A 14352-nucleotide genomic window follows, 5' to 3' on the forward strand; every position below is an offset into this window, starting at 1 on the left:
GAAAAAGATGTAAATTACTGTTCTTGCTTCATCCACATTGTTGCACTTACCACACTGCTTCTTTTTAGCCATCACAGTAACAGTGAGCCACTATTAAACTACACAGAGACAGTGTGGTATTAGTATTATCCTAGAATCAAGCTGATATTCATATGCATATGTATTAAAGCAAAAAAGATATACTTGTTTTCCTGAGAGTACACTCATAAAAATATTCCTCATAAGAAAAACATTCAAAACTTGTCATATGGCTTAGAAGTTCTTTTGAACTCTCTTGCAAAATTTGTCTGACCTTCAAAGGATTCTCTGTACTGGACAATATTTGGATGCTTCATGTTTGCCAACACTGCAACTTCTCTCCTTGATTCTTCCCTTTCTTTATTGGACATCTTAAATGGGATGGAAAAAGAAAATATTAAGCCACCAATAAACAACCTAAATAGTCCACCAGTAAGAGAGTGGTTAAAAAATAATGGTTCCAATAAAGCATAATCCAAATAACAAAATATAGCCAGAAGTTAAAAAGAATGAGTTGAATCCACAAGTAAAAACATTTTAAGATGCTCAAACCAGATTAAGGTACAGAACAATAGGTGTTGTATTTTTATTTTTTTCTTAAAGATTTTATTTTTTTCCTTTTTCTCCCCAAAGCCCCCCAGTACACAGTTGTATAATCTTCGTTGTGGGTCCTTCTAGTTGTGGCATGTGGGACGCTGCCTCAGCGTGGTTTGATGAGCAGTGCCATGTCCACGCCCAGGATTCGAACCAACGAAACACTGGGCGGCCTGCAGCGGAGCACACGAACTTAACCACTTGGCCACGGGGCCAGCCCCTGGTGTTGTATTTTTTTTAAAACACACATATACAAGCACACATCATAGAAAAAAACCTGAAAGGATATACAGACTATTCTGAAATTAGTGGTTCTCTATGAAATTATGGCAGTTATGCAATGCCATATATTTTTTTATTCTCTAACAATGAGCCCTTTGGTAACCAGACTATTACTTGAATAACCAAACGAAAAACATACTTACTCTTGAGATGTTAATTTCCTTGATAACATATTGTCTCTCATCTTCTGTAGATTTAACAAGAACGGCTTTTCCAAATGAACCTTCTCCAATCTTCTGTAGTCTAACATACTTCTCCATGGCTCTTTTTCTAAGGCATCTTAACAGCTATGCTAGACATAAAAAAAAAAGTAACAGTTAACAGTGATAAAGTATGTCTTCTGTGACAATTATAATGTTTAATTCAAATTCTAATTCCTTAGTGATTTGCTTACTTAAAAAAAATATTCAAAATCTTTACTGAAAGTTAAATAAACTTTATCTCAATTTTACTCATGCAACCTAATTACAGCTAGAAAGAAAACCAGTAACATTTCAATTTTATAAGAATGCTTTGGAAAGTCGAATGTTGTATATACTTAATGTCTACGGAAAGAAAAGCAAACTTCTTCCCACATCAATTAATTAGCAGCATTACTTTATTATCTCCAATAAGAACACAAGCTTAATAAGACCATTTCCCAAAGTTATTTAATTCCCTCTTATCAGACATTTAAATTGTTCATTGACATTTAAATTGAAAAATTCTTCCACATTTCTTGAACGTTTGTATTTCTTCTCTTTTGAACTATTCACTCATGTTCTTCGTCCATTTTCTACTTAAACAGTCTTCTTTTTATTAATCTGTAAAAGCTCCTTCTCTAATAAAGATTTTTTTCCTTTTTACTATTTGCCTTTCAATTTGATTTAAAACAAAAGTTTATTTTGACATGAACAAATTTATTAATCTTTCCTTTATATTTCTGCCTTTAGTATCATAACTAGACCTGTACTATACCAAGATATTTGATTAAGGTCATTGGTAGCTTTAGCAATAGTAATTTCAGGAGAGTGGTGGGGACAGAAGCCAGAGTACAATATGCTAGGTGGTAAAAGCTTATAAAAGTGAACTAGAAGGGAGAGGAAGGGAGACGGAGGGAGAGAAAGGGTGAGAGAAAGAGTCACAAAAGCAGTCACTAGCACTGCCTACTGGCAAGATTACCCTTATTGTGGGGATACATGAATGCACTGTGTTAACCTAAAACTAATAAATATTTAATTAACCTAACTCACTATTTTCTATTTCCAATCACAGCAAGCAGGTTTTCTACGTATGATTCCCTTCTAGGAGAAAATGGGCTTGTCATAAAGACTATATTAAAATTTCTGTGATAGTTTACAATATTTCTCATCGTAAATTAACAAATCCATGTTCTCATTTCATCCATCAATACTAAACTTGTTTAATTTTACTTTGCCTCTAAAAAAAATGATCCAATCTCCTAAATGACAAAATTTATATTCTGGTCTGTAAGACTAAAGGCCAGAATCCAGCCTGTGGTAAAAATCCATGGCATAATTATGCCTTATGAAATTTTGTGGGTAAGAGCCTTCCTCTATATTAGAAAACATTATAACCATTTTCCATTTCAAAACTTCTATAAGAAATGACAAGGCTCTTAGCAACTGTAAGAAAAATAAGACATTAACTATTACAATAGCACTACAGCATCATCAGTGAGTTAAAGAAGAAAAGTCATTACAAACATACTTCCAACTTCAAATTTGGTCAACCAGCATAATATAACAGCTCTCTGGACACCAGCCAGAATTTAATGCTTTCTCCAAGACATGAAAGTATATTACATTACTATGCCATTTAGAAAAAATATCAAGATAAACTCATCTTAGAAAACCAAATTTCATAAACCAAATTACATTAAATAACCTCATAATGAGATTATTTCACAATCATCATTATTCTGTGACTTTTGCCAAGAAAGAAAAACAAAATTAGTCTATTTGGCCCTGCCTCAAAACTCAGTTGCCAATACCTTTCGAGGGACCACACTAACAAGATGGAAGCTCCAAGAGCCCCTACTATTGCATTCTACTGCCTACCACATTACTGAGCATTGCAGCTCTGACAACTCAGTAAACTAGAGGAGAAGCTACTGCCCCACGTAGAGAAGAAAGATGACTTTAATTGCCATCAAATAATGTCAAGTGCAGACACTTTTCTGAACAATGAAAGACTTGTGATCGATGACTTTCACAGCAAGTGACAATCCCTCTTCTTCTGCAGAGTCTACACCAGACTAGTGTAGTGCATTACAGGAAGCGAAAGGAAAACAGGAAAAGAGTTTACTTTCAGTGTCTTACAACATATTTAACTGAGCCGCTTATTTCCTAGTAGTGAGACTTCTCAGCTGAATTATAATCCTAGAAGATTTTTCAAACCAAATGAAACAAAATAATAAAATGGGAGCCGGCCCCATGGCTGAGTGGTTAAGTTCGCAGGCTCTGCTGCAGCGGCCCAGGGTTTTGTCAGTTCGGATCCTGGACGTGGACATGGCACCGCTCATCAGGTCACGTTGAGGTGGCATCACACATGCCACAACTAGAAGGACCCACAACTGAAAATATACAACTATGTACCAGGAGGCATTGGGGAGAAAAAGTAGAAAATAAAATCTTAAAAAAAAAAACCAAAAACACCAATGTACTATAGGCTTACACATCCAAAATCATCATGATACATAACTGAAGGAACATAAGGATCCTGTTCTAATTTCATTATTGTAATAAATTCAAATTATAAATGCTTGCCCTTTCTACACTTCAGCTCCTAACATCGAATGAAAAGCACAATATCAATTTGACAGTATTCTTAAAGTCTCTAACAACTATATCAGTTTAATGACTATAATACATATCTGCTATTGAAGTATTCAAAGCATACAATCAAAGACGTTTTTTATATTTGAGCTTTCCAAAGAGTTATGTGATGTAACACATAAAGAAATGGGTTCAGAAGAGAAAAGCTACATGACCAAAAGCAAACCACATGACCTCTGTGGACCTTAGTTACTTCACCTAAAAACACTAAAGATTTCAGCATTATTTAAGCATAATGCTAAGCATAAGCCTACCAACTCTACTAGTCTATGACTCAAGGAGAAGAAAATAAAGAGTAAGTAAGTCAGAAAATAAGAAACTTCAACACTGTTTAGAACTGAATTATTAGCTACAAAGAGTAGGAATGACAGAGAAATATGACCAAAGCTTTTCCTTCTGAAAAATCAAAAGAAGCCATGAGAGTAATTTCTTTATTCTAAATCTTTAAAAAATCAAAAAACAAACTGCAATTTACAATTAAACACACCATTGAACATACATATTTACCTCTTTTTCTTCCCCAAACCTAACTAACACAACTTTAAAGGGATCAAAAGGGCGTAACAGGAGAGAAGGCAACAGCAATAAAATTCTGGAAGCTGACAAGCACAAGAACAAGCAGCAACTGACTTAGGAGACTAGAGAAAGCTGTATCCTAAGCCAGCAGTGGGAAATAAGTCAGTTCCCGCTACAGACTAGCTCAATAACTGGAAGCACCAGGTGCCTCTGAGAGTGAGGATAATATTAAAACTAAACCAGGATTGGTTGAAAGACTGGTTAAGCAGCAGTTAGACACACAGCTTGCCTCCTCCACCTCTCTCAGTCAGGTGACTACCCCTCTCTCATCTTGGCAGAAGACTGGAGATGACTCTAGATTGGGGATACTGACACAGTCGAGAATGGAAATACCATGTACAATCCGGGAGATAAAGTGAAAATCTATATAATAAAGGGTGAGACTCTCTGTTCCAACCACGATGGCGTAGCTTGTATCAGACCATCCCATCTCCAAAAACAATCATAAACGCTGAGTAAAATACATAAAACAAGAGACAGGAATTGAGGGGCTATAATCATTGAGAGGCGGAACATTCTAGCGAGTTCCACATTCACCCCAGCCTTTTCCCTGAAGACATTTTCCAAACTGAGGCATGGCAGCATGGAGCTTAAGTAAAAAGTAGCAGTCATACTGGGCTGAGGAAAGAGGTAAGTTTAGGGCTGCCAAAATCCTGGAGAGGAAGAAAAACGAGTTCAAAAGTATGCATGTAAACTCCTCTCCTGTCAGTTAGCCCATTCCTAAATTGTGCATACACAAGGCTGACTAAAACAGACTAGTCCTAACAAAGCCTAAAAGCAATCCTTGACAGGATCAAGGTTATCTGCTAATACTCCAAAAGCCTGCCAGAACAAAACATAACAATGTTTGGAAGATACATGCCCAGCATCCAATCAAAAATTATGAGGCATGTCAAAAAAAAAAAACCAAACAACCAAAACAATAAAAATAGACTCACAAATGACTCAAATATGGAGTTAACAGTAGGGTACTTTAAATAATCATGATTAATATTTTCAAGAAAATAGAAGAAAAGATGAACAAAATGATTTTTTTTAAAGGTGGAGAATTTCAACAAAAACCTGCAACTTATTTTTAAAAATTAAATGAACATTCTAGAACTAAAATATAAAATATCTGAAATTAAGAACTCATTGCATAGGTTTTACAGCAAACAGGATACTGTAGAAGACAGAATTAGTAACGTAAAAAATGGACCAATATTCAACAAGAGAATAGAAAAAATAAAGAAAAAACACACAACAAGAAAGAAAGAAAGAAAAATCAAAAGGAAGATTCAGTATTAGAAAGATTTTAATTCTTAATCTCTAAACTTAATGCCACCCTAATAAAAACACAAGCTTTGGTGCTGAGGGTGATTAGACAAGCTGATTTTAAAGTTAATATGAAAAAAAGAAGAAAGAATAGCCAGAGAAATACTGAAAAAAAAGACCAATGGAGGAAGAGTTGATATCAAGACACATTATAAAGCTACAATAATTATGAAATAGAGAGGCAAATCATAGTAAGTTCAGAAACATATCAAAAAAGTTTTTTTAACTTGGTGGATGACCACGGTAACATTTCAAACTGGCAGGGAAAAGATGGACTTTGAAATAAAAAGTATTTAGACAACTAGGTAGTAACGTGGGGAAAAAAAAGTTAAATCCATTTTCTTCACTTTACACCAGTACAATTCCAGATGATTAAAATACTTAAATGTAAAAAATAAAAACATAATAGTAACAAAACAAAACACGGGAAGACGATTTTTATAATCTTGGAGTGGGATAGCTTAGTATCACACAACTCCAAAATGCCTTAAGAGAGTAATATGACTACACAAAAATCCTGCACAATAAAAACCAGGTTAAGACAAAATTCAAATGACAAAAAGAAAAAATATATTTTTTAGCTCATATCACCAAGGGCTCATTTTTCTAACAAATAAAAAGCTCCTACATATTCATAGTACAAAAAAACCAACAGAAAAATGGACAAAGGATATGGAGTTAAAAGTTAGTAACAACAAAAAGGAATATAATTGATGCTAAAATGTGCAAAGGTATCCAGTCCTCTGTAAAGAGAAATACAATTTAAAAGTACAAGAGATAAGTTTTATGTTATGTATATTTTACCATAATTAAAAAAAAAATACAAGAGAGCATTTTTCACCCACCAGAATGGCAAAATTTAGAAAATTTATTACTGTACTGTGTTGGAGGGGAATATAGAGAAACAGAATATAGTGAGAATACAGATACAAATTGATAGATATACTAAGGAAAATAATTTGGCAATATCTATCAAAGTTATAAATGTTTAGACACTTTGATCTGGGAATTTTCCCTCTAAATGTATGAAAATGATACACGTACAAAGTTATCCTCTGCAGCACTGTTTGAAATAGCAAAACTTAGGAGGCAGGCCGAGTGGTTAAGTTCGCGCTCTCCACTACATCAGCCCAGGGTTTCTCTGGATCGGATCCTGGGCACGGACATGGCACCACTCATCAGGCCACGTTGAGGTGGCGTCCCACATACTACAACTAGAAGGACCCACAACTAAAATATACAGCTATATACTGGGGGGATTTGGGGAGAAAAAGCAGAAAGAAAAAAAAAAAGAAATAGCAAAACTTAAATATCCTGAAATAAGTCAAAGAGAGGCAACATTTATATTGATATGGATTAATTTCTAAGTACCAGAATAATAAATATGACATACTATTATTTGTGTATTAAAATGAAATATATATGTGCATATTTCTACTTACTTTTACTTATATATGTGTGTATATACATATATACGTAATCTTTACATACATACACACATGTAATTGCTTGTATATGTAAGTAATATCTCTGAAGGGATACAATAAACTGGTAATACTGACTGCCTTCATGGAAGGAAACTGAGTAACGGAGAGAAGATTTTTTTTTTGTACCTTCTGAATTTTAAATCATATGAATGTATTATCTATTCAAAACAATAAATAAAATTAAAATGCTGATTGTGACAAGTAGGAAAGAAAGCAAGCTAAATCAATTTCTTTGGTTAAAATCCTTGAACAGTTCCCCATTTCCAAACTTCTAACCCTAACATCCAAAGTTTTTGATATGGCATCACTCTTCTTTTCAACTATAGATACTATGCTCCAGAAAAAATATCTTAGCCTCTAGTCAAATTAGACATCTTTCCTCACATTTTACTAACAATTTCTTTAAGCCACAAACAAGCAATGTTTGACATAATAAAATTTTGTGCACTAAATATGAAAAATGTCAGAGAATATGAATGAAAAACTGTAACCCCACCAATCTGGAACACTAAGCCTCTTCAGCTGTTTCAGCCGTGTGATGGACAAGTTGTCCTGAAGGGACACATTGGTAAAGGAATGGCAACAGATTTCAAGAAGTCCTTATGGCACTGTCTGCAGCTACAATCCATACTCCCAAAATAATAAAATCCACTATTTTTAATGGATTTTATTAATAAAATCCATCCAAAATAACAAAATCCATTTCTCCCCAAATAATAAATACCATTTTGGGTTGTGGGAGAGGGTCAATTTATCTTCTCAGTGAGGAAAAGGCCCTGCCTTATTTCTTATTACTTGAAAAAGCAGAAAGAAAAATGGGATCCCTATAAGACTTTTTTTCAAAATATTTCTTTTTTTCTTTCCAAGTCTATGCAGACAATTAACAGCTTCCCTAGTGGAAATTACCAGCATGCAAATAAAGAATTTAGATTCATGAAATGGTGTCATGTCCACGACTTAGATTAGAAGGTAGATTAGACAGAGTAAAATTTACTTGGAACACAATGTCAATGTATTATTAAAATGACCTCAAAAGAACTCCTGTGGCCAAGTTCTATAACCCTTACTAAACTCCTAATGGTGACTTCTACTATGTAAAAACCTGTTTTCCCACAAAATAGGCTCCTTACCTTTCACCTAGCACAATGGGCAATCTTAAATGAAACAGATCTGTGGATCCCTAACACTAGACAAATCTAAACTAGAAACAAAGGACTACTTCTTTCCATATTTGGTTGCCCTCCATCATCTCTTCAATACTGCCGCATCATAAGAAAAGGCTATTATTAGCATATATTGGATATTACTTTTAATTCTTCATAAATATTTCTGACGTAACTTACCGTGGCAATAAATTTTCTGCTTCTTGGGGGCAGATCTTACATTAGAGAATGAAAATTAGGCCTGTGTAAAAAAGAGCTATGATGAACTCTTAAAGTAGTAGAACTTTTAATGTCTTACAAATGGAAATTGTTTCAAATTATGGAAACTGAAATACAAGATTATAGGTTAACTAACTGCTACTCATTTTCTAATTAAAATGTATATGTAATTTAAGATCAGAGAAAACATATAAGCAATGTAAATGATTGCTTATTCATATCAAGATTTCTATTTATTATTATTTTAATTCTATTATCACTACAGCTTTTGAAATAACGTCCAAGGATTGCTTGGTAATACATACCGTTCCTTAGAGAATGAACATTTTAATGAGATGATGTTATTTTCCGTGCACTTAAGGTGAGTATCCGTGCAATCTCTACATAAGCAAGTCTAAGCAAGGTCTCCTCATTTCCAATATGACTTTACTATTTTGCACAACATTGCTTCCCCCAAGTGCAACTCACCTCGACGACACAGGACCTTAGTAGGAATAACGGTGATGCTCGATAAGTATCAGCCTAGGTGTAGCAGTCTTCCTAGGGAACTTAAAGGGACAGAGGCACCATCCCGCATTTTGAAAAGGACATCCTGAAAGAGAAATCAAGTCTGTCTAACCAGCAGCAGCTCACAGCCAGTCTGAAAGGCGGGGGGGGGGGGGGGGGGGGGGGGGGCAGTGAGACTCCCACGCCTGACAACAGCCTTTTGCTGACCCCTCCGGCTTGACTCCGTCCCGCCTCGGGCAACGCCCCATGAGACAGGTCCACACTACCCGGACTAAACAAACTGGTTTCTGAGCCCCTTGGAAACGGCGAGCGGCAGCAGGGGGAGTGCCTGGGTTACCGCTTCTGCAACTTCACAGAGGTGGTTGCTAGTGGTCTCAGTGGGGTGGGGGGCGGGCAGCATTTGGGACTGGGAGGCTACCTGCCTGCCACGTCCTCCTGCCTCGCAAGGCCGGTTCAAAATTCAGGGCTACACAGACACCCGGTAAGGACTCCGCGCTCAGGACGCCACACCCCAGCTCCCCAAAACGCGGAGCGAGCGCAGCGGGAGGGGGAGCGGCCAGCGCGTCACTGGCGCTGGCGTGTGACGTCAGCTCGCGGAAGCCGGCGCGCAGTGGGAGTGACCGGGAAGGAGCGGCGGGGCGGGGCCAGGGCACTGCAGGTGGGAGAGGATGCGGGGGAAGGAAAGAAGGCGGAAAGGAGTCTGAGGCCGAAAGAGTAAGGCAGAGATGAGGCGAGAACTCACTAATAGGAGCTGACTTGGTATAAAGCATATTATAAATTTGCCACATACATACAACAGCGAGAAAGGGACTTTTTAAAATATGAGGTCTATTACGTAGGGATGCCACATTTTAAAAATTTTAAAGTACTTTTGCTTTTAAAAAGAAAGCCTTTTTCTAGTATATTTTGGATGATTAAAGCAAGAAAGTATTTTTTTAATTTTTATTGAGTTTATGATACTTTACACCCTTGTGAAATTTCAGTTGTACATTATTGTTTGTCAGTCGTGTTGTAGGTGCACCGCTTCACCCTTTTGTGCCCACCCCCCAATCCCCCTTTCCCCTGGTAGCCACTAATCTGTTCTCTTTGTGTACATATTTAACTTCCACATGTGAGTGGAGTCATACAGAGATTGTCTTTCTCTATCTGGCTTAACAAGAAAGTATTTTTAAGTCTTATTTAAAAAAATGGTTAATGTGGTTTTCTACATCTTTACACCTAAGGTGTGTATAAATTACTTGCCAGTATTTCGAAAGGTTTGGTAGTCTAAGTACCTTTCTTCATTGCAGGACTTTCAAAGATAGAAATAGATTTTCCTGTAATGAGAGATCAAATCGAGTGTCGTCCTGAGCAACCCAATGGCTAAATTGCCATACCTAGAGTGATCCCGAGGTACTGGAGAATCCACACTTAAAGTTGAAGAAGGATGGTGGCTTGTATACTACCTTAGTTGCACTCCAAGTTGTACCTGTCGTACATGTCTTTTATCTATCATGGTGGAGAGGCCACAGATTTTGCCAGAGACCTCAGAGGTCAAATGATTTCAAATTTTTGCTTCAAAAAAATCTGCTTCCTTCTCCCTCATCCCCTCCCCAACACACCAACACCCAAGACCTCTCTGAGTTTTCCTGCCAGTCTTTGCTGGAGTCTTTGGTTTAGTTGTGCTTACATGAAATACTTTATTCCCAGCATGGAAACTGAAAGTTTTTGGCTTCTTTGCCAGAAGATGGCACTGCAAGTCATCCAACCTGGCAAGCTGGAGAAAATCCGCCTTGGTTGTCTCCTCCTCAATCTCCATGCCCAAAGACTTGTTCTCCTCAGGCTAACCTCATGTGACCTCCACCCACCCCCAGTTAATCAGTAGGAATTTGGGTGTCTGAATGCACAATAACTCTGGTTCTACCCACATCTCTTTGTACAGCAAAGCAACACAAAAACATTGCCAATTGCTAATCTAAGTAAGTTCTTTTTTCTGCTTTCATGAAAAATAGTTAGATACTCCTTTAGATAATTCTTTAGTCTCCTGTCATAAACAGTTGGTGGGGATATAAACTGCTTCGGTCTTTATAGAAGTCATTCTAACAATATGAACAGCATTTAACAGCAATTTCCCTTCTAAGACAAGTGAGCAAAGATGTGTATACAAGGATACGCATTATTATTTATAACCAGAAAAACTAGAAACAATGTAAATGTCTAACAACAAAGAGTTGATTGAATAAATTACAGTATATCCAAACAATGGAATATTCTGAAACCATTAAAAAGGATGGTCGGGATCTATTTTTATTGATGTAGAAGGATGCCCTTGATATATTGTTGAGTAATTAAAGCAGATGACTCTAACCTCGGTTAAGGTTACCTGATTATGTCCCTTTCTGGTTTATATACTTCTGTATGATTCAATACTTTTTCTTTTTACAACAAGAATGTGTTTGGGTTTCTTGGATTCTTTTTATTTAAATGTTTTATTAGCTTTTTCTTTCAAACAAGAAAGAGTCTTTGCTCCTTGCAACAGCTCAATAACACAACCATATGAAGATAAAGCCCGAAGTCTCTGTCTCTAGAACTCACCTCACTCCTCCAGGAAGCCAATGTTAACAGTTTCACACATATCATCTACATTCTTCTCTAAGCTCGTAAGAACATAAATGAGCATATATTCATTTATATTAGTTTTAATCTTTTAAAATGAGACTATAGTATACACATTATTTTGCAACTTGCATTTTTTAACAGTATATCATGAACATCTCTCCAGAGATCAACTAATTCTCGTTAATGATATCAATATTCCATGATATGGATGTACCAAAATCTATTCAATCATATCCCCCTCAATGAACATAGAGGTGGTTCCCAGTGGTATTATTATTTCTAAACGATAGATTCTTAAAAGTGAATTTACTGGGTCAAAAACTATGCACTTTTTTTTCACTTTAATAGGTACTCCTGTGCTTTGGTTATATAATTCTGTGTAACAAACCACCCTAAAACTTAGTGGCCTAAAACAACACTGATTTATTATTTCTCATAATTTTGTGGTCAGGAAATCAGGCAGGGTTCTGCTGGGTGGTTCTTTTGCTCCACATGGCTTCAGCTGGGATTGTTCATTTAGCTTCATTCAGCTGGCAACTGTGCCAGATTGGATGATCCAAGAAGCTTCACTCACGTGTCTGGTGCCATGGTGCTCCTCCACAGCTCTCCTTCTCTCCACATGGGTAGCTTGGAATGGTCACAGCATTATGGTCTCAGGATAGTCATAGCCCTTTTATAGCAGCTGGCTTCAAACAAGGAAGAAATAGAAGCTGCTAGTCCTTTTAAAGGCTAGGCCAGAAACTGGCATGGTGCCACTTCTACCACATTTTTGGTGAAATCAAGGCTCAAGGCCAGGCAAGATGTACAAGGAGGGGAGGAATCAATGGTGGCCATATTTGTAGACTATCTACCACATCCTGGACTACTTTTCAGAAGTTTAATAAATTCACACTTTCAATAGCTTCGTTAAAAAGGTGCCTGTTTCCACCACTACTGGATGTTTCTCTCTCAGTTTTGCAAAATTCTGAATTTCCTCCTCTGTCTGCCTTTTATATCCTTGCCCCTTTTCTATTTATCTTATCAATTTGTAGGTGCTTTTTGTAAAATATGGAAATTAAACCTTTGTCATATTATGGAACAAATATTTTCTGGTAGTCTCTCACTAATGTTTTGATACTTTTTATTGTATTTTTGGCTATACAGAAATTTGTAAATTTGTATATAGTCAAATCTGGCAGTCTTTTTCTTTGTTATTTAGGTTTCTCATCTTGCCAAACAAATATTACTTCAGCCCCCAAAATTATCCAAATAATCTCATTGTTCTTGTGTTCTGTTTAATAAATCTAATGAATTTGAAATTTGTTTTTACATATGATTAACATAGATAGACTAGCTTTGTATTCTTTTGGAGGAAAGCTAGTTATGCCAGAATCATTTTTTAAATGTGATTTCCTTTTCCATTGATTTAAAATGTAAACTTTATCATATGTTAAATTTACTATTTATATTTGTATCTATTTATGAATTTCTCTTCCATTTACCTCTTGGTCTCCTACTCATTGTGTCAATTAAAAAAAGAATAAGTTTGTTTTAATAATCAAGAAATACTGTAATAGAGGCCAGCCCTGTGGCTGAGTGGTTAAGTTCACATTCTCTGCTTCTGTGGCCCAGGGGTTCGGTGGTTTGTATCCCGGGCATGGACATGGCACCGCTCATCAGGCCATGCTGAGGTGACATCTCACAGAGCACAACCAGAGGCACTCACAAATAGAACATACAACTAGGTACTGGGGGGCTTTGGGGAGAAGAAGGGAAAAAAAAGAATATTGGCAACAGATGTTAGCTCAGGTGTCAATCAAAAAAAGAGAAATGCTGTAATAATATTTACATTTAAAAAAATGTCAACACTAAATTAATTTTTTAAATTATGATAATTATAATAGATCTTGTATACTAAAGATGGTTATAAAGTTATACTTGTGAATCTCTTTTTTGGTAGGAAAAAGGGAAATTCTTTAAACCTTTATTAATAGTGGTGTATAATATGGGAAGCAGAAAGGGACTAGGTGTATTACTAAAATCTTCTATTAGAGATTTTTCAGAACTATATTCCATCATTCATTCACAGTGAACTGAGCACTATGCTATATGACGAGGATAGACATATTGAAGGCGTGGGTATTTTTAATTCATTCTTTCCAGACAGCAGGCACAAGATGAAACAGACTAGAGGATAACAAATTAGAGCAAATGTTGGCAGTAGACTTACACCAAATATTTTCCCTTCGTGAAATTATTAAAAGACCACGTGTTTGTGTAGGTGTGTGTCAAACTATCCTCACACATAAGCAATCTTTTGTGATTGGAGAAAAGAAGAGCCTTAAATATGAGGAAACACACTCTCTAAAATCCAGATCTCTTGAACATATGTAATATTCAAATCCAAGAGAAAAAAAAGGTCAGTGTCTTTGCATTTAGGGCTTCATCTTTCTACATCCTGAGAGCAATTTTCAGTCTTAAGCTACACTGCTGAAAATCTACTCTATCTAGCCTTGTGTAGTTTGAACTAACCATTAGCTATATAGAACTTGAACTTACACTGTAGCAGCCTGCTGAATTTCTGGATCTTAATCTGGTAGGCCCAGCTCAATATGAAAAGATAAAATATTATCTAGTCAATTCTTGAGTTTCTGGCTTTCCGGGTTGGCTCACCTGCAAGAGCTCATAGGAGAGTTAGCTATCTGAAGAGGGAGATCACAATCTATTTCTAGGAAGAATAAAGCAAAACATTGAGGCCTTAGCTGTGCAGATCCTGAG

General features: G+C 36.3%; 1 protein-coding gene across 12 annotated transcripts in view; it reads right to left on the reverse strand.

Annotated features, from left to right (window-relative positions):
* Positions 1 to 9592, reverse strand: part of NEK1 (NIMA related kinase 1) — a 220342-nt gene extending 210750 nt beyond the window's left edge. For 8 of the 12 annotated variants that reach the window (XM_070505065.1, XM_070505062.1, XM_070505061.1 and 5 more), the window contains exons 1-4: positions 9416 to 9592; positions 8959 to 9082; positions 1038 to 1186; positions 293 to 389 (exon numbers count right to left, since the gene is read on the reverse strand). In XM_070505065.1, coding sequence (XP_070361166.1) covers positions 293 to 389; positions 1038 to 1154 — 214 coding nt within the window. In that variant the 5' untranslated portion in view covers positions 1155 to 1186; positions 8959 to 9082; positions 9416 to 9592. Of the gene's footprint in view, positions 1 to 292; positions 390 to 1037; positions 1187 to 8451; positions 8513 to 8958; positions 9083 to 9415 lie in introns of all 12 variants that reach the window. The other 4 variants (XM_070505060.1, XM_070505057.1, XM_070505058.1 and 1 more) reach the window with 3 other exon arrangements.
* Positions 9593 to 14352: the final 4760 nt, after the last annotated feature.

Source organism: Equus asinus, chromosome 3, assembly GCF_041296235.1.
Source record: "Equus asinus isolate D_3611 breed Donkey chromosome 3, EquAss-T2T_v2, whole genome shotgun sequence".
NCBI lineage: Eukaryota > Metazoa > Chordata > Mammalia > Perissodactyla > Equidae > Equus > Equus asinus.